The sequence below is a fragment of the Sturnus vulgaris genome, chromosome 23, assembly GCF_052056855.1.
Source record: "Sturnus vulgaris isolate bStuVul1 chromosome 23, bStuVul1.hap1, whole genome shotgun sequence".
In the NCBI taxonomy this organism is placed as follows: Eukaryota; Metazoa; Chordata; class Aves; order Passeriformes; family Sturnidae; genus Sturnus; species Sturnus vulgaris.
In genome coordinates, this window is record NC_142265.1 from 2,231,765 (window position 1) to 2,254,383 (window position 22,619).

General features: G+C 46.7%; 1 protein-coding gene across 2 annotated transcripts; it reads right to left on the reverse strand.

The window, feature by feature from the left end:
• Positions 1–11,244: 11,244 nt before the first annotated feature.
• On the reverse strand, positions 11,245–22,591 carry LOC106862239 (transmembrane protein 45B-like). Of its 2 annotated transcripts, none has more exons than XM_088177981.1 (6): positions 18,155–22,591; positions 14,546–14,744; positions 13,618–13,830; positions 12,798–12,982; positions 12,036–12,181; positions 11,245–11,794 (listed from the first exon to the last, which is right to left on the reverse strand). In XM_088177981.1, exons 2-6 carry the CDS (start codon positions 14,733–14,735, stop codon positions 11,665–11,667), a joined length of 864 nt encoding a protein of 287 aa, XP_088034107.1. In that variant the 5' UTR covers positions 14,736–14,744; positions 18,155–22,591; the 3' UTR covers positions 11,245–11,664. The 2 variants fall into 2 exon arrangements, with proteins under 2 accessions (XP_088034107.1, XP_088034106.1); XM_088177980.1 differs by having other exon boundaries at positions 15,504–22,591.
• Positions 22,592–22,619: the final 28 nt, after the last annotated feature.

Here is a 22,619-nt window from a genome sequence, read left to right on the forward strand (position 1 = left end):
CCCTGGCCATCCACCTGCACTTCCTTGGGAGCCACAGGGACTCTGTGCTGACTGTGTGCTCAGAGCCTGTGACACCCACATGTGTCAGGAATGGGGCTGGGCAGAAGGACAGCAGGAAATCTTAGAATTCCTAGATATGAGGGCATGGAAAAAGACCTCACAGTTACACAGTTTCTGTGGTTCTTCTTGTGGATGGCCAGATCTGAAATAATTCAAGTCATAGAGCCCAGGGCAGGAGTCAGCTAATTAAGGTTAGTGCTCACTGTTTTGCTGCTGCTGTTTTATGAGGGGAAATAACTGTTTGGTTTAAGTCTCTCTTGCAGAACACCTAAAACTAACAGCCTGTAAAGCTCAAAGCTGTTTCTGCTCCCATGTGTCATTCCTCTCAATTCTCCTTTGAAGTGTGACCTCAAGCACAGATTCCTCCTCTCTCAGTGAAATGTCCAAAGAGTCATTGCCTTTTAGAGGTCAATAGACAGAATTAATTTTCTTCCATACTGATCTGTGCAGTTCCCAGTCTGGAGGGAAGAGAGGGAGAGGAGGAAACAAGAAGGTTTAGCAGTTTTGAACAGGAAGCACTTGTGTGTCCTGTTTCTCCTTAAACATGGGCTCCATGGTTCCACTGGAACCTCCATATTCTGGTTAAATTATTCAGACACCGAGGAACGAGCAGATGCTGTCCTAGAAAATGCCGTCTGTTGGCTTGTCACAACTACTTGGGAAAGAGTTTTGATTTTAAACTAAATTTAATTTAAATTATGCCAAAGCATATCTGCAGCCCAAAGCCATTCTTGGACTGCACCTTCAGGTAGAGTGACCTGCAAGTGAAACAAATTACAGAAGCTGCAGATTGAATTCCAGAATTGAATTTGGGTATTAGATTTTTCCTTTGATAAATTCTATTAGTCCTGCAAAATAAATGCATCAGTCTGGAATCAAGGTCTATTAATTCAATGCTTTGGCACAGACTGCCAAGCACTTGTGATCGATTCTTTAGGATGGATTTTGACTGTAGCTTTTAAAAAGTCATGTTGAAACATAGCTGCTTGTAGATGGATGCTAGGGCATGTCCCACGTGTTCCTGGTATCAGCTGTGCAAGCGGAGGGGCTGATCCCAGCAAAGTAGCGACAGGGTGGTTTGAGGAAATATCAGCAGTTTCGTGGCAATAAGATGCTTAAATGATTCAGAGCACAGTGGAGCAGTTGGTTGGAGGAAGACTTTGCAGTGTGTTGTAGAGAGCTGCATTTCAACAGAAAAAAATTTCTTGAAAGAGAAAGTGCTTTAAGAGGAGCGGTGTAGCTCTCTGGTGAGAAAACAGGATGTTTGAGAACGGCCTTTGGGAATGCTGAGCAGAGGAAGCACTGGGTCAGTTTGTCTCCCTTCTGGAGCTGTTTGTAGCCCTCCTGCAAGGGCACAGTGAAGAACATGAGACCCCTTTTGTGCACAGGAACAAGTGGATGCAACATGGGTGGATTGATTTTTGCCAGCTTTACTTGTCTCTGATGTGCAGAGCAACACTTGCGTGAAGTGTGGTTTTGATCATTCAGCCCTGGCCCACAGAAGAGATTAAAGGTGCTCATGAAGAGTTCAAGCAAGTGGTGATGCAGTGGCTGGAGCCTTTCCGTGTTGCCCCATCAAAAGGTGACACTCACCTGATGAGAGTACATAAACCCTCCTAATTCACTGACCTGGGGTGTTTCAGGTAGATGTTTGAGAGCTGCAAGTCTCAAGGTGAGGTGTCCTTTTGGTCCAGCCTGAGTGTGGTGCTTAAAGTTGGTGCCACCACACAGGAATTTGGGTGGTCTTCAGAGCAGGTGCAACTCAGTCAGTGGCATCAGTGGCTTAGTTGTGGTGACGAAGTCTGCCAGATGTGTACAGCAAGGGGCAACAGTGATGAGCTGAAAACAGACAGTTTTTATAGGATATAGTAGAGGAAGGTATGGAAAGCAAGGGTGAGTGGAGGTGTTCCTGCCTTAAGGTCTCAGTGGGACCACTGCAGATCACCTGGCTGTGATCCTTAGCAGCATCATGGGATGGAAGTCTCAAGGAACTGTAAAACAGCAGGCTCAAAAGCTGTTTCTCCAGTGCAGGAGTCAGAGCACCCTTAATCTTCTGGGTGCCTCTCCATAAATTCACATTTTGATCCCAGCAGGCACTGGTAGTTTTGCTGCAGAGGCAGGGAGAAGATTCTGCTGAGCACAGCACCTGACAGAGATGAGAGTTTAATTTATGTATATGTGTTCTACAGGAGTGAGTGGGCTAAAAACGTGAGCATTTTGCTGTATTTACCACTGTATTTGCTTCACCTGTGTGGAGATTGTTCTTTGTAGCAGGAGCACTTAACCCCTGTCCCGGAGGCTCTCCGTGTATGCTGCCAGGATGGGTTAATGAAAACTTTCATTTCCAGCAGCACTGCATTCCTGAGAGCAATTTGAGAACTGGCTATGGGCTGAATGAGCTGGTCGTTTCAGTACCATCAGTCTCTGGATGGCATCAGGAAGGTTCTCTGGGCCCATCTCTGAACAGACTCTGGTGCTTGGAGTATGGGGCTGAAGGTGGTGGGAGAGGCTGGACCTGAGAGAAGTGGTCCCATCTCCCCAAAACCTTGCCATGGTGTGTGTCAGTGGGAGGGGGTAAAGACTCTGAAGGGGATGGATGAGGTGATGAGACAGAGTCTGTGGAACTTAATACCTGAATTGCTGTGTCTGACTGGAACAGCTTGGGGATCCAGTTTTCTGAATGCTTCTTCATCCTCCCATGTTAGAGCTTCATGGAGCTCTGGGTCCCACAGCCTGGCTGTGCTGTGGGAAGGTAGGAGCCTTAGCCAAAGTTCTGATTCCATGCCTTAGATTTCCTCATATGATCCCTGAATATGAGAGCAGAAGGAGTAAGGGGAGTCAGTTTGCCTATGAATGATCCTCCTGACATCCTCAACATCCTTGCAGTCTCCACAGCAACATGAGCTGGTCCAAATCCATCCTCTGGACACGGGCTGGAGGCCACTCTGAAGGCAAGAACTTCTCAGGAACGTCTCACCAGTTTCATGTGAGAGCAGGGATTTCCTTCTTCCTCCTCCTCACCTGTTCCCTGGGAACATTCCCTGGCAGGGAGCACAGCTGCTCCCTACTCTGAGTCCCTGCCTGCACACCAGGGGCTTTTCTCTGCCTGACTGTTCAGCAGGAAGTGAAATACCTGAGACTTTGAATGTGTTTACTCTTGACTTTGAACTTTTCTGCTCATCCCATGTCTGTGGGGCTGTGAAGAATCTCTTCCTGTAAAACATATTGCTCTGATGTTGAAGAGGCTGAGGGTGCTTCTAGTTCTGGTGCTCGGGACAGTGTCAGTGAGATGCAGATGGTTGATTTGGATTTAATATCCCTTCTGGATTGTATCATAACAGCTGTTTGGTGTATCATCCTGCAAGGTCTTTGAGAGGAAAGGCTCTGTCTATGGCAAGCTCAAAAAAGAGGGCAACTCTGGGCTCTTGGATGGAGCCAAGGTGGATTTATTTGTTCAGATGAAAGCACAGGCACTTCAGAGAAAACAGCTGCAGGGAGAAAGTGGTGTAAAGGCTTCTGAGCAGAGGGATTGGCTCCCTCAGCTGCTCCCTGGGTGGCTGCTGGGATGAGGACTTGGCACAGAGCTGCCATCCTGCAGCTGGGCTTGGTGCTTCCAGGTGTGTTTGTGAACATCTGGCAGAGGGCCTGTTCTTGGAGGAACCTTGTTGAAAAGAGGCCTTTCAGGCCGGGCTTTTGGTATTGCTGCCTGGGTTTGCAGGGTGTGTGTGTGTGGAGGGGAGGGCAGAGGCTGTTCTCCTGTGTGTTTGCCCACCGTGGAGAGCAAAGCGGGGCTGGCACTGCCTCGCCAAGGGGAGGAATAATTAATAACTGTTTGCTCAGTGTGGTGGCAGGGAATAATCCTGCAGCTGGTGCAGGCTCGTGGACAAAGGAAGGCTGGAAGGAGCGTCTGGAGGGCATCACACTGAGCTCCCAGCTTGGCTCAGAGCAGGTCTCTGGGCAGTTGGATGTAATGCTGCCTTTTTCAGTGCAGCTCTCCCTCTGTATCCATGGGCTCTGGGGCAGGAAAATCTACGTGATTATCTGAGGCCAGCAAAGTCTAAAGGGGGATCCCCACTCATACTTTGAGAGCAGGCTGCAGGGAAATAGCATTTTTTCCTCCTCTGGGCAAACTTTTTTTTTTTTTGCGGCTTTTTCTGTGGCTCAGCCTTTGATGTGCCACCTTTTGATGTCACTTTTTTGGATGTAACAGGATCATCTGTCTTAGATTTTGTGCTATCCTGTGAAGGTGCAATTATGTACGTGAGTTTTCAGCAGGCACAAGGAAGGAAACACTCCTCATGGCTATATGAGTATCTGGACACTGGAGAAGATAAATGCAGGTAAAATAATGATCCAGCCATTCTCTGCTGGGATGGATTCCCAGTGCTTTGAGGTTTTTGAGAGCTGAGTTTTGGGTTTACCCCTTGCTGGTGACACAAGTGAATTACTGGAGCTCACTCCAGATACTGAGAATCAAGGACTAGACTGGGACTATCCCAAGGCTTGGTCATAAATCCAGCCTTCAGCTATTCCAGTCACTTAATTAAGAATCCTTTTTGTACAGATTGTGTTTAGTGCCTTTCTCTGCTCATAGTTCTGGGCATGCTGTTTCACCTTTTGCTAATTGCTTTCTCCTTTTTTGAAGAGTGAACACCAAAACCAGCTTTTTGGGTTGAACTTGAAGCACCCTTTGTTTTTCAGGGTGATGGATGAAGAACTATAAATTACAGATAAGTCCTTGTAATATAATTTCAGGCCTATTTACTCAAGTTTACTTTAAAAAAAGCAGAGAACATTTGTATTTCCAATGGCCCAGTTTGTGCTCTGAATCACACTCTGGGTTTAGATGGTGCATCTATTCCTGTGCTGTCAGTTCATATTTTTCCAAGACAATGGGTACGTGAGGATGTTCAAATGTTTTTTACTTTTACAGGCTATCATATATGTATATATGGTTGTTTATATATATATATGTATATATATATGTGGATGTATACTATATAGAACCTGGCACATGTCCATCTACCACAACACTTCACAGGTATATTTGGAATATCTTGCTCAAAAAAGGAGCTTCAGCATGGAAATAATGGTGATTTTTTTCTGATGAAGGACTTAGAATTTTTGATATTCCGTGTTTTTGGGAGCCCAGTACACCAGAGGACCACACTTCAGGTAGTTGGTATGTTACTTCTTTTCCTGGGGGGGCTTTTTTTTTTTTAAATGTGTAAACTCTAGGGGAGGGGAGGCCCTGCAATTTTCATTTTTACAGTAGTAAACATCAGGGCAGAACCTCTCAGCAGAGAGACAAGTCTGGGGGGAATGGGTGGTGTTTGTATTTAAATTTTTTAAAAATCCATATTTATTTTAAAAATAAAATATAGAAATTAATATAAAAATAACTGAAAATAAAAACGAAAATAAAAAGGTGAAAATTACAGTAAATAGTAAGCAAAAATAAAAGCTTGGAGCAAAAATAAAAGTCAAGCAAAAATTATTTTTACTTTTTAAAAAAATTATTTTAAGGGTGTTGCATCTTGCTTGAACAAAGATCCCATGTACTTGGTTCAAATCATCTTTGATTGTGAAGCTTCTCCTCTTCCAATTAAACACAAAACACAGAATAAACTTGCTCTACTCAAACAAGAACAGGAATTTCTTTCCCCACAAAACACCTTTACAGTGATGTTTACGCATGCAGTGCTGTCTGAGAGGCTCCAGCTCTGCTGTACAAGCTGATCTAAAATATAAAACTGGTTTCTACAGAAGCTCAATCAAGTAATCCATGTGCTCAAGTAATAATTAATCAATTGGTTAATTAAACTCTACAGTTGTGCCTCCAGGAATTAAGCTGGGAAGTGCATCTCCAGCTCTTATTTTGTCATTTAAATCCAAATTTTACCTGGAATTTGCTTCAGAACATCAGGAAACCTAAACTGTACACAGATATGTACACTGTAACTTAGTTTTCCTTCAGTCAATAATTAAAACCAGCAGCTGAGCATCTTCCATTCTTTATTGGATCCCTAGGAAAGACAAGGATTTTGGGCCAACTCCTCTTTTCTGCTCACACCTTCCAAAGGCTTTTAAAAATGTTTGATACAACATTAGGCTAAAGCAGAACTACAGCACAATAAAATAGAGAGTTTTTAGATTAAAGAAGTTTTTGTAAACCCCAAACCTCCTCTTTTAAACCCCAAATCCCCTCTTTTAAACCCAGCTAAAACTCTCTTTAAAACCAAACAAACTCAAACTCCTGGCCCTGTGTAGAACATTACACAATATAAAACAAATACTTGGAATTTAAAGGGAAACTAAATCAGTTTCACATTTATTTAAGAATAAAAAATTCTGTTTCTGTGACACTTGGTTGGGGGCCAAGCTTAAGTTAGTTAAGACTCAGCCCTCACCTGAGCTGTGGCACAGCGTGGCCAGGTAGAATTTTTTTTCTGATAAATTGCAGAATTAGGTAGGTTTGGTCCATTGTGCTGCAACTAGGATCTCCCAGTGAGGAAGAAGCAAAGGAAGAAACAAGAGCTGCACCATGTCCACCAGATGCCAGCAGCCCACAGGGGGAAAAAAGAACCAGCTAAACCCAGCAAGAAAGGACATTTTTTGCACCCTTTCATGGCAGTGGCAGCACTCCGCAGAGCGTGGAGCAGCTGATGGAGCACTGGTGGCACTGTAGGGCAACACTTCACGTCAGCAGAACAGATAATCTGCTAGAAATCAAATAAAAATTATGTTATTTGATAGAAACACCTCTCTACACTCGCACATCAGTGCAAGAACTACACACTTTATTTTCCAACAGTATAACCCTGGGAAATGAAGGGCAATTGAGCTCACCAATGTGAACAAGGTGAACAAGAGGCAGCTGCTGTTCTTTCAGCATCCCAGCACCAGCTCTAGAGAGCAGCTTTTCCAGGTTTTGCTGTACTATTGATGGCTTCAGCTAGGTTTCCAAAGCAGTGCTGGCAGCTCACGGTTCAAATCCAGGTAACTCATTTTCTAATCCAGCTAGCTCATGTCCCCACCACACTATCACCAGATTATGTGGGTATCTCTACCCAGCACACACAATCAAACCAGAGGAAAGTATTGGATAATGATATATAGCATTAGAAAAACCTTTCCTTATCTTTATATCCAAATTTAAACTGAGGCAAGAAGGCAGAGAGAAGCCTTGGCTGTTGGTGCAGCTGGAGACTCCAAAGAAGAGCTCAGGTTTGCTGAGGTGTCCTGAGAACGAAATGTTCACTGGATTTAGACAGTTGCACCAAAGGTGTTTCCAAGTTTCTTTCTGGAAATCAGTAGGATGTGTAATAACCATCTCACCCTACTCCACTGTGCTGAAAAGGATGCTCTTGGTGAACTCAGAACACCTCACAGAACGAGCAAAAACTGGGCACAATGAAGCATCCTAACACCAGCCTCAGTACTCACACAGTGCATTAACCTCCCCATGGCCTTCAGGGAAAATAATTATTATTAAGGTTAGTATACTGGGAAATTTATTTGGTGAAACACATTGGCACACCTGGAGTTTAAGATTTTATTTCTCCCCACAAAACAGTCACTGGTATCTATTTTCAAAGCAGTGCTGGGAAAAGAAATGACTACCAGGAATTCATAGACTTGTCAGGAAAGAGGTGAGTGATGTGAACACTACAAGACTCCACAGATGATACATCCAGGTGAAAACTGTATGTATTTCAATGAGATTCATTATATTTGAGCATCTCATTATACACACGCATTCAGCAAAGTGTTTGCTGCTCTGAAGATTTACAAAGTACAGTGGAAATACATTAACAATTAACAAATACAATTAACAATGGGTTTATCACCCCTGTTACACAACCTAACTCTTGCTGGAACCCACAGCATCCTTGAAGCAGGAACAGCCTCCTCTCCACCAAACACTTGATCATCACCCCCCCAGGCACATCCAAGAACCTCCAGCCTCCCAAGAAAACTACTCCAGCCAGAGCTGGAAAACTTCTCCCGCCTTGGCAGCACTTTTCCAGTTCTGTTCCCTTGTCTGGACAATATCCAGCACCACGATGTCTTCCTTGTATTGAGGGACCAAAACCTGAACACATTGTTCGAGGTGCAGCCTCACCACAACCTTGGATGAGATCCAGGTTGTGCATCCTCAGAGGAAAATAACCATGTACTGCTGACTGTTTTTTCTTAAATCTCTTGAATTAATAGGCAAGAAATGCATTAAGATTTTAAAAAAAGGAAAATAGCAATGAAAATTTATAAGTTCTAGAAGAGATGAGTGACCTAGAAAATCCAGTTTTCCTCTGAACAGCAATTGCATCAAGTTTGGAAGCTAAGTTTAATAATTAAGCTGAAACAATAGACTTTAGTGGTGTTTAAAGTGCTAATTTCAACTCCTCTTAAAACCATGAATCCCTGGCAAATCTCTCAGCAATAACAATAAAAGGTTTTGCATACAGATGTGAGTACTGAAGGTCTGTAAAGCACCTCAGCTCATCCAGCAGCATTTTTCCATATGTTCTCAAGAAGTTTCTCTTCTCTCTGGCTGAGGCAAGAGGATACCCAAATTACACTCAACGACCCTCCAAAGGCTTCTGTGGCCAGTTGCTCCAGGGTAAAAGCCTGTTTCTGACATTTACCAGCAGCAGAGGTTTTCTGGAAATGGCAAAACTTATCATGACACTCTCCCAGCCCTTGCTGTGAGAAAACTTGTAAATTCAGTCTGGAAGCACAGAAGTCCTTATTCCTTCCAAACACTTCAGCATGTGTGCTCTGGATACCTCAATCAATTCGCCAAATTTAACAGTGCAGCAGAGAATATTTGTCATCAAAACCACCAGTCTTAGTGTTTCTGTGTGCCAATAGGCAAGAAAAAAGGCAAAAATGAAGGTAAAAATTACCTGGCTGGTGCAGCATCATTTAAAGCTTAACAAGGTGTTGAACAACAAAGAGACAGAGCATCACTTTCTGGCCAAGGCATTTTCAGGGAATCACAGCCCACAGGCCATGGAAAAAGAAAATCATCCACATCCCTGCATCTCCCTGAGCACCAACAGCACAGACAGACCACAGGAGCTACACAAGGTATTGAATGTTCTGTCAGAAAATAAGAGGAACAGCATCTCTCAGGTCTGTGTATGATAAATAATGAGGTCCCTAGTAATTAAACTCACCCAGGCACACATCCTAAACCATCTTGGAGAGGCAGGGACTGCAATGGAACATGTCTCCAGCCCCCACCTATTTCAGGGTCGCCTGTGTCCACAGCACGTGACCAGAATGGTTTTGGGTGGACAACGGGGACTTCACTGATCACTTGCACCTTGTCTAGTCATGGAATCCCAGAATGGTTTGGGTTGAACGGGATTTTAAAGATCATCTCATTCCAACCCCCTGCCATGGGCTGACTCTCTACTCAATGAGTTTTATTCCCTTCAGGCTTCACTGGGAGAAGATGTTACAGGAAATACGAATTCCACACTCAGACTAGCTGGGAGATATTCAACAAACACAGCCATAGCCTCAACAGCCTCGTCTTCTTTCTACTCTATTGCCATGACAAACATCACTCATATCTCAAATGTGGGGCAGCTCTATCACCTAACATGGTAACAGGTAATTTTGGTGCCCTGCTCAAAGAAACCCTCTGGGCTTGGAGCATGATCCCACTGAACCTGTCAAAACATACAGCAGGATGATTACTATTTGCTCTTAACTTACATTTATTCAAAGAAAGAAGAAACATTGCCAACAAAACTGACATTTTATGCAGCAAATCCATCAGTAGGAGATTCAGCACTGTAAAGATAACATTTGGGCAGAAAACACTCAGAAAAAAAAAATAACATCAGTTGATCAAAGGGGAAAGAGATTGTTTTTCCCCTTCTTTTCAATACAAGCTCAGTACACCACGTTGTAACCTCTGCACTGAGCTTCCCATTAGTGGCAGCCAGTCTATAACAACTTGACACAATGACCCCACTTCTAGTCCCAGAAGGATTATTAACAAAGGGAGCACATCACCTCCATAGAGCACAATACAAGCTCTCACTCCAGGGCTGGGGATCCACATCAGCCCGACTTAAAGCAACCACATCCTGGAGAAGCCATTGCTCAGGAGGGCAGCCTGCTTCAGAATCCTAATTAATCATTGATGTGTGTGGGTACCAAACATGGGAGACCAAAATATTGCACCTCCTTGGTTTTCTCTGCTCCTCAAGGCTTTTTTCTGGACACAAAGCATTGGTCTTCTTCCAGCTCTGCTCCAAAAGGAGAAAATATAGGAATAAAATATGAAAATAAAATACAAAAATGCAAAATAAAAAATTAAATAGGCAGTAGTCACTCTTCCAGGGAGCTCCCATGGGGCTGGGAATTGCAACTGGTTTGAGCCAGGAATAATTTTTCTTTCCTCCCACACCTGTGCAGCACAGCAGGAATGTGTTCAGACTAAATTGGCTCTTGCATTTCTTAAAGGAATATGGTAAAGGTGTTGGAAGATAATAAAAGCAATCCTGTTTGTGCTCCCCTGTTCATCCAGCCCAGCCCTCAGCCAAGGGCATGGCACAAATATTTTAGAAGCTGATGATGAACTTTTGGATGATTATTAATGATGTTCTTTCACTAATCCTCCTAATGCATCTTTTAAATTCGGTTTTGTTCTTGATCTTGCCTCAGGAAGGATCTCCCCACACTGTTCTGCTGCAAACAAAAGGAGACTCCAACAGAAAGGCAGACACCCCTAACTGGAAAGTTTGTTTGGAAGTGACCAGCTCCAAGGGAGGAACGAAAGTGTTGGGAAAAAACTGAGGTCACTACAGGGTTCTCAGAGACTTACCAAGACCATCCATACACCCACCCCCAGCCAGCTGAAACCATCATTTTCCTTCAAGGGTCTCTCTTTCAGCTGAGCCCCCTGCCCAGCAAACATGCCATCTCCCAGCGACACCAAATCCCTGGCTTACATGCCTAACTCAGCTTCTGATGATAAGCAAGTAGGAGAGCAGCTACCCTCCATCCTTTCCATCCACTGTCCATCTGCCCTTCCCTGGGCAGATTTGTCCACATTAAATCATACACAGTCCCACTCCTCATATTTCATCCACCACCCAAGCCATTTTGAAACCAACATTGTCTTAGCCTGCAGCATGGAGTTCAAGAGATCCATGGAGGAGATGTGTTAAAGCACTTTATTGGTGATCACAGATACTCTGTACATTCAGCTTCGTACAAAACCCTCTCCATTAACACCAGAGTGAGCAGCAGCCATCAGGAGCTTTCAACGCTAGCTTGGCTCCCTTCTGAGGAAGCAGAAGGGAAAATGTTAAAAAAATAGTCAGATTTGCCACACCAGTTGGACTCCAACAGCAAACCAGTCCTGCAGTCTGCAGCCTGAGCTGCAGCTCAGAGAATTAAGAACTCGTGGCTACCACAGAGATGCACAAGGAAAGTCTTCACAGCCCCTGCCACGCTCTGCCTCAGGGTCCTGCCTGCTACTTCTGATGCTCCACTGTCAAGTACTGCTGTAGTTAATTAAAAACCTCATCTCAAGAGTTCTAAACCAGCAGGGAAGTGATTTCCATGCCCACCACAGCCTCATTTTTCATCCGAGCTGCTCTCTGGCAGCAAGGCGCCACCGGAGCTCTTCTTCCCTCTGTGCAGGCACAAGCCACAGTCCAACTCCACATCGATGTCCCCAAATTTCAGCTGGCAGGACTCATTGCAGCTGCAGGAGAGATAGTGACAATGGTCAGGGACTTGTGGGTAGTGAGAGCAACCAGCTCACCCTACCTGCTTGGGAAGGCTGCCCTGTGGTGGCACAGAGCCCATCCTTTCCAGCCAAGCCATGCTTGGATATGCATGGACACCCACACCCACGACACTGGATCCCCGGGCCCATCATTGGCTCTGGGTATTTATTGCTCCTGGCCACCCCAGCCGATGCACTGTGCCAGGACCCCTCGTACCAGCGGGATGCAGCAGCGTTGGCAGCCACAACAGCGAGAGCACCCAGGTAGTGCCAGCAGAAGCACATGGTGAGGAACAAGAGGTTTCTGGAGTCACTCTCATCCCAGCCTGGTCCTCCCCATGGAGGGGACAGCACAAACCCAATCTGGTCACGGATGAAAAAGAAGACAGGCTTTAGCACATCCCTCCTGATTTTAGCCCACCTGCTGCAGCTGGTGGCTGTGGACTAGAGGCACTATAACCCCAAGTGACACCTGGGGCACTGCCCTTGGCTTCCCCAACCACTGACACAAGGGTGTCAGGAGGAGATAGATTCTCTGCAGAAAATTCTTAGGGCTTGCAGTGCAAACTCAGCATCCTGGCAAAAGGTGACATTGCCAGTCTGTGCATTTCCACCTAGATCAAAAGCTGAGGGATTACATGAGAGATTTTCAGATGTTTCCAGTTACTTGGAACAAACAGAGGAAGGAAATGGATCTAATAAAATTAATAAAAATTAATGATTGTGGTTTCCTTCCCATGTGGGCTCCGATTTCCATTTTCCATTCATTTCCAGGTCTGTCCATGCTGCTACATTACACATGCACTTCTACACGATGGCAGCTCTGGCGCTGAGCCTCATTTCCTCTTCTTATTTACAAAGATATTTGAGCAACCTACAAATTTAACCCCAACAGATGTGCCTGAAGGGGCAGAGCAGCCCCACTCCATTCGCCTTCCTGGGTGCAAACATCTGAGGAGAACACTGCATACACACTGACCTGCCAAAGCCAAGAGCCCTGGAGAAGGAAGGAGCTAGTCCTGAAGGTCTCTAGGATGATATGGTCTCGGAGGAACACCTCTAGGAAGGCACAGAGGGCTCCAGCAAAGATAGCCACGGCCAGCAGGGAGTGGAGGTGCCGGTCCAGCACAGCATCGTTGTAGTCACGGAAACAGAGGAGCAAACCTGCCAAGACCCACCCTGTGTTAGCTGAGGGCACTCTGGGATTTGTTATTTTAAAAAATCATCTGAAAGCTCACTCTTATGCTCCAGGCCTTGCTGTGATCTGTCTTGGGGGGAAGAACCAGAGAGCCACCAGCTACTGTCACCACCTTCCCTCCACAATGACCAGGCAGCCCTGGCACTGGCTCTGCTCCTGAGGAGCCCCTGTTCCTGTGGAGGTCCCTGTGCCCCTGTACTGTGGTGATCCCTGTGTCCCAGCCAGGGCTGTAGGAGGAGCACAGGGACGGACGGACCTTGAGCTCAAAAGATGATGGGGAGCTTTGTATCAGGGTCTGTCCCTCTGCATCCAGCCAAGGTGGGGGAATGACACTTTTTGTAACTCCAGAGTGAGAGAGCTGCTGGCCCCCAGGAGAAGCACATATCCCTCAAGCATCCCCTGTGGCATCCAGCTATGACAGGATCCATATTTAGGAGGAGAAGGGAGGGGCGTGACTTTGTCACATAGCCAGTACATTGTGCATCCACACCCCCTCCAGGTCTGCCTTTGCATCCCCCAGGCTGCCCAGGAGCTGTCACACCCATGAGCACTGCAGCAATTCCTTATTCGGTGTCCTCCCCTACGACCAGGTGCAATTCACCTTCCACAAGCAGAGCCAGGGACAGCGAGAGCCGCTCCAAGCCAGGGGGCAGCTTGAGCGGGGAGTGAGAGACCATGTCAGTGATGCCGGACAGGAGGAAGAAGAGGTAGATGGTGGAGTAGTGCCAGTGGGTGAGGTCGGTCCAGCTGTGTGTCTTGGGGCTGTACAGCTGCAGGTGGGGACCAGTGGGGACAAACTGCTCCACCAGTATCCCTGGGCAAAGAAAGAAAAGTCACTGTAAGAGTCGGCCTGGCTGGGACACAGAGACAGCCAGATATTACAAAGAAAGAACCAGGCATTGAGTTCAAGCCCTGGGAAAGATTTGTTAACTTGGGGCAAACCTAAGTGTTCTTCCCACAGTCCTTAGTGTTGTTATGTTAATTGGTTCAAGTTTTGTTCCCGCTATTGGTTACTCGTTTCCCTTATATGATCACAGTTCCAGAAAGTTCTGCCCCCCCAAGGGTATATATTGTATATATCGTATATATCGTCAGCCCCCCGTTGTTTCGGGTCCTCGGAATTTGCCCCCATCCAGCGTTCGGTTTCTGGGCATCGTCCTGTTTTATTTTCTATTAAAGTTATTTAGTTTTCAGCCAACTCCATTGTTCCCGCTTCTTTTTTTTGCCACTTAAATCCGCAATACTCTGAACCCAAAAATTTTGTTACGGCCATCCTCACCATGACAAGTCACTTTTCCTTATACATGGGGAAGCAACAAGCCCGAGGGAATGTTCCTTTGCAGGTGTGAAGCTGTAGTGGTGTTTGCCCAGGAGAAGGACAGCAAGCTCCTCGTCCCGGGGAGTGCCACAGGCATGTCCCCAAGCCCTCCCACGCCAGATGTTTCCCACTACAAACAGACCCAGTGTCGTGAGAGAGAGTTGCTGTGCTAGTAGATATTGAGGCAGAGATTCACCATCCCCTGTCTTACCTATGAGAGCAAAGGAAGCTTTGACCGCGCCTTCCAAGATCTCTGCACGGCCCCGGCCGGGCTGGCCCTCGGCAGCGCCTTTCCTGCTCAGGTACTTCAGGGGGTACCGCACCGACCACCACAGGCCAAAGGCCAGGAAGAAAGTGCCCCGGAGGGCACTGCCCAGAAAACCTGTCGGCATCGGGCTCATTCTCTGCACCTGCAAGGACAAACAATGCCTGAGAACCAAGCCAGAGCGTTGCCAAGGGAGTTGTTGGGCTGCTCAGCATCCCCAGGGGTCCACATCCCGACAGAGCAGGTGCACGTGGTTCAGCTGCAAACAGGGAATACCAGAAATGGGATATCAGCACAGGGAAACTGCCTCTGTGCACCACTGTGGGTATGTGTGTATATATGTATTTATGTGGCTGCACACAAAATCATCAGGACTTCATGCCAGAAAACAACACAGTAGTGCCCAAGAAGGCATAACAGTTATTAGAAGAGGAAACACAACAAAATTTTTACTAATAAAAAACAACACGACAATTATTCCCTTAGACTATAAACTTGCTCCAAACTATGCAATTTACCAGGGTGTGAATCCTGTGCTGGATTAAGAACTCCAGCCAGTGAAGGCTTTTCTGGGCTATGCAGGATGAGGCAACCCAGGAACCATTAACATTTGAAAAAAGAACTTCATGCATATTCCACACATCCTTTGTGTGGCACACAGGTGAGTTGACGCAGGAGATTTCCTTTCCATAGGAAGAGCTGGAAGACTAAAGGCATAAAAAAAGCCTTGACTAAGTCAGATCAATGCCAGAGTACCAACCAAGAAGGATGAAGAGGAACAAAGGTACAGCAAATTCATATCCTGCAAAGTATCTCAGTCCATACCAAAATTTCTTAGAAAAATCCCAGTGTAGCAAGCACAGAAATATAAATAATGATCTAAGTATTTTTAGCATTGTTTTACCTGGGGATGGTCTTGTTCCCTCCAGAAAGACTTCTCTCCTTGCTCTCTGTAAGCTTCTACCACCTAAGGAGGACTCACTTTTCTCCTCCTCATGGGCCTTCTGGTCCTTTTCTGCAGCTCGGATGTGCACAGAGGAAGGCATTACTCATCCCAAAGCTTCCACACCGACCTGCCCTTGCATCACAAATCACATCCTCACCGTGTTTATAAATACCAAAGGAAATCACAAAGGCTGGATGAACAACTCCAGCACGTTCTCCAAGTCCTCCCACACTAGAAAGTAATTAGGCACTGCAAAACAAGGGTAGGATGTGGCGTGGCAAGTGCCTGAGGTGAGGGAGAGCTCTGCCAGACGTTCCAAGTCGGGTTGTGGCTGCAGTGTGGGCCAGACTGGCTCAGTCTGTGTGGCAAACACAGGATTGGAAGGTAGAAACCATTGTCATCCTTTGCATCTCTGGGACACAGGCAATCTGGGAAAGGCTCAAATCTGTGCTAAGGTTTCCTTTCAGGATTGAAATTACTAAACAGCCTTTCAGGTAGGTGAGAAACACCCCATCCAGGAGCTGGGGATCAGGGATGGCTCTCTGCTCTGTTTGAGTGCCTGATTAGGGTGAGATGGCTGATGCCCCAGGAGAACCCACATCTTTCTTGATCATACCCTGGCCAGGACACCTCCCTGTACAGGCATCTACATCCAAAGTGACTAACAATAAAGCACATGTAAGCATAGCACAACTGCCTGATATATAATCAAATTTTACCATTGTCCTACTCGTGACTGCAAGGGCAACAGCCTGAAATTGGAGCATACTCTGATCAAGATACATGTCAGGAACGTTAATTTGACATGATGAAGTGGGGGAGAGAAGGAGAGCAGGGACATCCCAGAGCCCAGAAATGACAAATATGTCCCACCTGCAGCTCCAGTGACTGCTCTAAGCCATGCCTGCACCTTGGATTAACCCGGGGATCTGTCACCCGACACCCAGCCCCCATCTCCCTCTTGACCTGAGGTACCAGCAGACCTAACCTGCTATTTCAGAGCTGTCCCTGAAATATCCTACCCTTACCATCCCTCTCCCCAGCAGAGCAGCCTTGCTCTTCCTTGCAATGCCAGGGACCCTCTTGCTTTGCAACCCCTCTGCAGCCCAATTCAGCAAGGCTCTGGGGAGTTGTCACAAATCTCCTTTGCTTCCCAGCAATTGGAAACAGCCCTTCAACAGCCATCACAGTTTCCAGAATGGTTTGGGCTGGAAGGGATCTTAAAGTTCATCTCATTCCAACTCCCTGCCATGGGCAGGGATATGTTCCACTGGACCAGGTTGCTCTAAGCCCCGTCCAACCTGGCCTTGAACATTTCCAAGAGTCCAGCCATATCCTGGGGCATCCCTCTTGTAGCAGAGATGTCCCAAACCACCATCAGAGAAGCAGAAGTTTGCATGTAACGCACTCACTTAATCACCAAAAAAAAACCAAAACCAAAAAAATCCCACCTCCTTTTACAAAACAGTCACTATTCTGCAGAAAAAAACAGACGTTTCCAAGCAACACTCCGCTTGCACAGCTCATGTATTTGAAGTACAGAAAAACAACTCCCCACATTCACAGACCCCTTGACCAGCCCAGCCCAATCTCAACCCCAACACCCCTGACCCACCCCTTTCCCCAGTCCAGCATTGGTGCCCACGCTTCCATAAAAGCTCCAAGTAAGTGGCAGCCAGGAAAGAGCAGAGCCACCAGGTTATTTATTCCTCCTGGGAGCTGCTCTGTCAGTCAGAGCACTTGAAATATGGCTGGAGACAGAAGTTACTACTTGAGCTGCCCTTCTTCCTCCACAGCTTCCAGGCTGTGATGCTCCTGTTTAACCTCCATCTGGGAGCTGCCTGCTGTCTTTCCAGAGCCTTGCCTGACTGCTCACAGCCTCCTCAGGCTTGGCTTGTGAAGGCCAGCATTCCTGCCCAACTTCCAGGCTCTCCCTGGAGCCATTGCAGGTCCAGCTCCATCACCAGCCATGATTTTGACCCCATCTGCTCTAGTGGAGGTGATTGCTGCTGTCCCTCTGGATACACCAGCATTCCCTACAAACCCATCAGCATTCCAGGACAGCCAACTGGTGTGCAGAGGGCAAGCTCAGCACCTGGCTGCAGACATCTGGGAAGGTCTTCTCTTTGTGAAACCTTCTCCATCCTTGGACACTTCCAGGGATCCAGGGGCAGCCACAGCTTCTCTGTGCCAGGACCTCCCCACCTTCACCCTTACTCCCAATAGTCCATCTAACCCTGCCCTCTGGCAGCGAGAAGCCATTCCTCTGGTCCTGACACTCCAGGAGTCCGTCTCCAGCTGTCTTAGGGCCCCTCTAGGCACTGGAAGGGGCTCTAAGGGCTCCCCAGAGCATTCTCCTCTTCAGGCTGAACAACTCCTATCCCCTGCTAAGATGCAGCTCCAAAACACAATAACCCCCCAAAAAAGGACTAAAGCCAGAGATTTCTGGCACCATCAGCAACACTTCTACGAGCCTCACCCACAGCTGTCATCACACTGAAACTTTGTCTCTCATGGACGTTCTCCCCACGTCCCTTCCTTCCAAGTTCCAGCAGCCATGTTCATCCCATGGCACAGCTGTTCACAAATGTATGGATAGAAGAGTTTACCTGTGACTCCCTCCCGTCCTTCTGCCTCTCGAGATGTGTCAGCAAGGAGGTTATTACTCAGAAGAGGCAGATAAAGGAGAAGCCACCACGGGGAGGTGCCCCTCAGACAGGATGTTTGGAGCTGAATATCCCGTGGGCCAGTTCAAAGCACCCTGAGTCAGCCACCTTTCACAACCTGGGCCACCTCCTGTCTGCTATTAAAACAACAGCCAACAACTCTCCTGGAGTTTGCCACAAAAATCAGGATAAGCAGCCAATTCCTGTTCCCATGGCAACCATGTATATTCAGCTGTTAGGATGGGGCTGGGGATGACTGGGGAAAGAGCCAAGCAGAGATAAGGGAGCAGCAAGGTCTGACAGGGCTCTGCTGGACGTCTGTGAACTGGGTGGCCAGGGACATGGTAACCCTTTTAGGGGGTTCAATCTTATAAAATTCCCCTGGGGGACAGGAGATTTTGGGCCAGCAGCTCGCAACCCAGAGCAGAGCTTTTGTGAGCTTCACAAACCCACAGGACCTGACAAGTGGGGACCATGGCCCTCTCTCCCCCAAAAGATGGACAGGCAGGACACAGCAGCCTGTTTCCACTCCTTTTCCTCTCTGATACACAACACTGCCCTTCATCAAGTAATCACAGACACAAGCCACCTCGAAGCTGATGCCCATCCCACTGATGGCTGCAGTGATGAGCAGTACAAGTGCTTCAGGCAAATAAATGCCTCAGGATACCCAAGTGTCCCCAGCTCTTTCACAGCATCGAAGTGATGGTGCAGAAACATTCAGCATCACCCCAGAGCAGTGCCCAAACCCCTTACCCTGGGGCAGCCACATTCCCAAAACAGCAGTTCCCCATGGAAGTTGTGCATATTGCCAAACCCACCCCAAGCAAGCCTGCAGGACCAGCCTTGCCCAGAGCCACACGTGAGCCAGCGCCCCACAGAAACCCAAGGCTGGAGCAGCACAGAAGTAAAGCAGCCTCCTCAGGGTGATGGGCTCTGATCCAGCACAGCCAGAAAAGCCACCATAGCCAGGAGCCTTTTATTCCCATTATCTTCATATCAAGTGGGAGGAAGGAAGGAAAACAAGAGGCTGTGCTGTACACCCATCACTGCTCAGTTCCAACGGTGCCTGAGGAGCAGGAGGAGTGGAACAGGGATGAGTAGACCTGCAAAAGGGTCCTGGGAAGCCCACAGTAGCAAAGGGGCTTCCGCAAATCCAGTTTCACCCAAGCTTAAGCTTAGGAATTTAGCTAATCTTATAACATTAAATCCAAGCATACGGAGAAATAACAACCCTCATAGCAGCTCTTCCTTACAGATCTACCCCTGAAAATAATGCAGGACAAAAACCATACCTTTTTTGCTGAGAAAAAAAGCAGCAGCACCATCTACTGAAGGGGGACTTCTTTCAGCTCAGCTTTTTCTTTCTACAACCACCCACCTTTACAAAGCACTACCCCAAAGGGTGAGAAGCTGCTTCCCAAGCAGCAGGAGTCAAGCCCTTGGAGAAAGTGAGGAAAAGTAAGGTAGGAGTGCTTCAGCTGGAGAGTGAAGGGAGGAAACAAGGCCCAGCTGGAAAGTATCTACACAGAAAATCAATGTGCCTTTTTCCATAAAGGGCCAGTAAAGAGTAAAGGCCAGAGAGAAAACGTCTATTAAAAGGACAACTTAAGTTACAGACATTGAAAGAAGTTTTCAGTGACTTAAATAGTTGAGAAAAGGAGGTTTCTTCTAAACCATCCCCATGAGAAAAATGAGGATTTAACTCTGACAGGTGGTTGGGAGAAAAGACAGCAAATCCCCCAAAATCCCCTAGCAGGTCACTGACACTCCGTGCAGGCTAAAATCACTGTGGGCACAAACGGGTGTGATTCCATTTCAGTTCCTTAGGGAATATACCCCTCCTTACTCCTAGGAAAAGACTGAGGGTGGCAGAGTTGTGTCTGACCCCCTCCAGCTCCTCAAGCTAAACCCTGAACTGAATTTGATTTCATATTTTTTGGTTTTTTTCTTTTATCTCTCAGCTGTAACTGCAACATCTTCTCCCTGAAGGTTCATCACCAGCCCCAGTGCTAATGAAAAAATGTGATAATGTTTGTCTCCTTCCTGGGGGTGGTGGGAGGCACAATCTAATTAAAGGTTTGCCAGCAGCTTGAGTGCTGCAGATGGATGGTTGTTTGGGAAGTGCAAAGTGCTATTATTATTATCATCATTATTATGACGAATGCTAACACCAGCTTTCATAAACAGGCAACAGGAGGTAAAGCAGGTGGTAAAAGCAGAGGCAGGGCTTGTTCTGCTGCTACACCTTCATTTCAGCCTCATGTAGAAGCGGCAGTGCGGGGTGGCAGCGGGAGATCCTATCTCTGTGGAATGAGTAGCTGGTGGATGGGCTGTGCTGGCTCCTGATGAAATGAGGGGTTTGTCTTCCCAGCTGCAGGAAGGGCAGCTGCCAGGACCTTTGGCTGCTTTGGGGGTGCTGTCTGGGCTCCTTTGTAAGAGAAGGGTGGGATCAGCAGCTCCTTCCAGCCGTGGATTACCAGGACACCTGAGTGACAAATTCCAACACCAGGCTACAGTTACACAAGGGCATCCTGCTCTTCTTAAAATCAGTGTGGATATGGAAACAAACACACCCCCAGCCCACTCCAGCTGCATGGCCATTGGGTCCAGTACACACTTTAACTCAATTCATAAAATCATAGAATGGTTTAGGTTGGAGAAATCCTCCAAGATCATCAAGTCCAAACACTATATGCTGAAAAACATGATCCAGAACAACTGTTTGATATTAATGTTGTGTTAAAAGCCAGTCTTCATCTAGGACTGTCTTAAAATATCCATCACCCAAGAAATAAGTGTGAGGATGGCTTATGGTTGCACCTCTATATAATAAACCATCTTTGTACCACTGATCCAGAGACCTTCATACCATGTTTGGGTACCTAAACTATTTACAAACTGTTTTTAGTTGAAACGAAAATCATTAATTCTCATGTGGAAATAAACCCAAACTGTATTTTCTTCCTTAATCATAGGCTGGATATCTCCTCGTTTGCTGACCTTCATACCTTGGAAAAGAATGTGCTCCAGAGCTGGAAAACAAATTAGTGAGTGCTTTGCTGACAGTCCTGGGATGTTTGTGGGAGCAGGGAGTTAATGAGACAAACAGAAACTATTCCAGACACAGGGTGCTGTGGAGAGAAAAGGTGTTTTGTCCCAATCCAGTGACAGGCACCAAAGAAAGGAGAGGGGAAAGGAGACGGCAACTTGATTAAGAGCTGTGAAGAATTAAATAAACCCTATCCCACTTCCAAAAGCAAGGAGTGCTTTTAAAAACCCAAGTCGGGTGTCATATGTGTGCTCTGGAATGGAAAAACCCTCTGGGTTTTGCAGGTGGGAAGGAGGAATATGACTGCATCCAGCTTGCATCTGTTCCTGCTCCAACTGCAGCTGCTGCCCTCCTCTGGCGGTTTAATGGGAATAGTGATGCTTGGGCTGCTTCCTAAAAGAAAATAATTCACAAAAGATCAGAAATAATGCAGAGCATCACACCTTTTACTCTTCAACGAACCCATCCCTGTCCTGCAGCACTCCTATTAACTCGACTTGTCCCCTTCCTCACGGTGGAGGGGTCTCTGCCATTAGCAAGTGGCATCTGAAGAATGGGTTGTGTCTCCCCACAGCAGCCAGAGGAATTTGTGATGTTTGGAAAAACTATTCTGCCTTGGCAGAAAAAAAGATACCTACAAAATTCTCCTCAGGTTCTGTGGCTACAACTCATGAGACCGGTCATGATTTTACGAGATGGATTTACAGAGATGCAGCTCTGCTGCTTCATTCTCATCATGCCTGGTCTGTTTGCACCTCCCAGCATCCAGCCTTGCAAAGAAACCAGCTTAGCAGGGGATATACAGCAAAACTGGCAGTCGAGGAAAGCTATTCTTTATAGCACTTATTACCTTATTGTTAATAAGCAATAAAATCCAGGCTGCAGTCTCTCTAGTTTATGACTGGCTCTTTGCACAAGGGAAAAAGGGTTTGGATGAGCTTTGCCTTCCCTTGGACCTGCCAGGAGCTGCTTTTCTGTGCAGTCATGAGCATGGTCACAAAAAGCTCCTGCCATCCATCCCCCACTGCACAGCAGGGAGAAGATCTCAGTGCAGAGCATCCTTCCAGCCCTGGGATTTGAGACATGAGCAATGGCAATTTACCTTGTGCTGCTGGGTCTTCTATTTATTCATATATATAGATGCATATATATATATATATATATATTTTTAAATCCCCATACTACTAGCAGATTTTCCTCCTGTCTAGGAGGTGACACTTCCAGTCATTTTTTGCAAGAAATTAGCCAGTAAAGGCAGCCTAAAAACAAACCATGTGCCTGTTTCTCTTGCTTTCCAAGCTGAGGGGGGTTTATTTTTGGTGGAAAACTGGGACATCTCATGAATCCCTACTGCAC

What these genes read in the sequence shown, in the direction of transcription:
- LOC106862239 (XM_088177981.1), bottom strand. Translation starts at nt 14,735, where the DNA reads ATGAGCCCGATGCCGACAGGTTTTCTGGGCAGTGCCCTCCGGGGCACT. An exon ending in CCTGGCTCTGCTTGTGGAAG is followed by an intron (nt 12,983 to 13,617) that starts GTGAATTGCACC and finishes GGGTCTTGGCAG; the next exon opens with GTTTGCTCCTCTGTTTCCGT. An exon ending in AGGGCTCTTGGCTTTGGCAG is followed by an intron (nt 12,182 to 12,797) that starts GTCAGTGTGTAT and finishes ATCCGTGACCAG; the next exon opens with ATTGGGTTTGTGCTGTCCCC.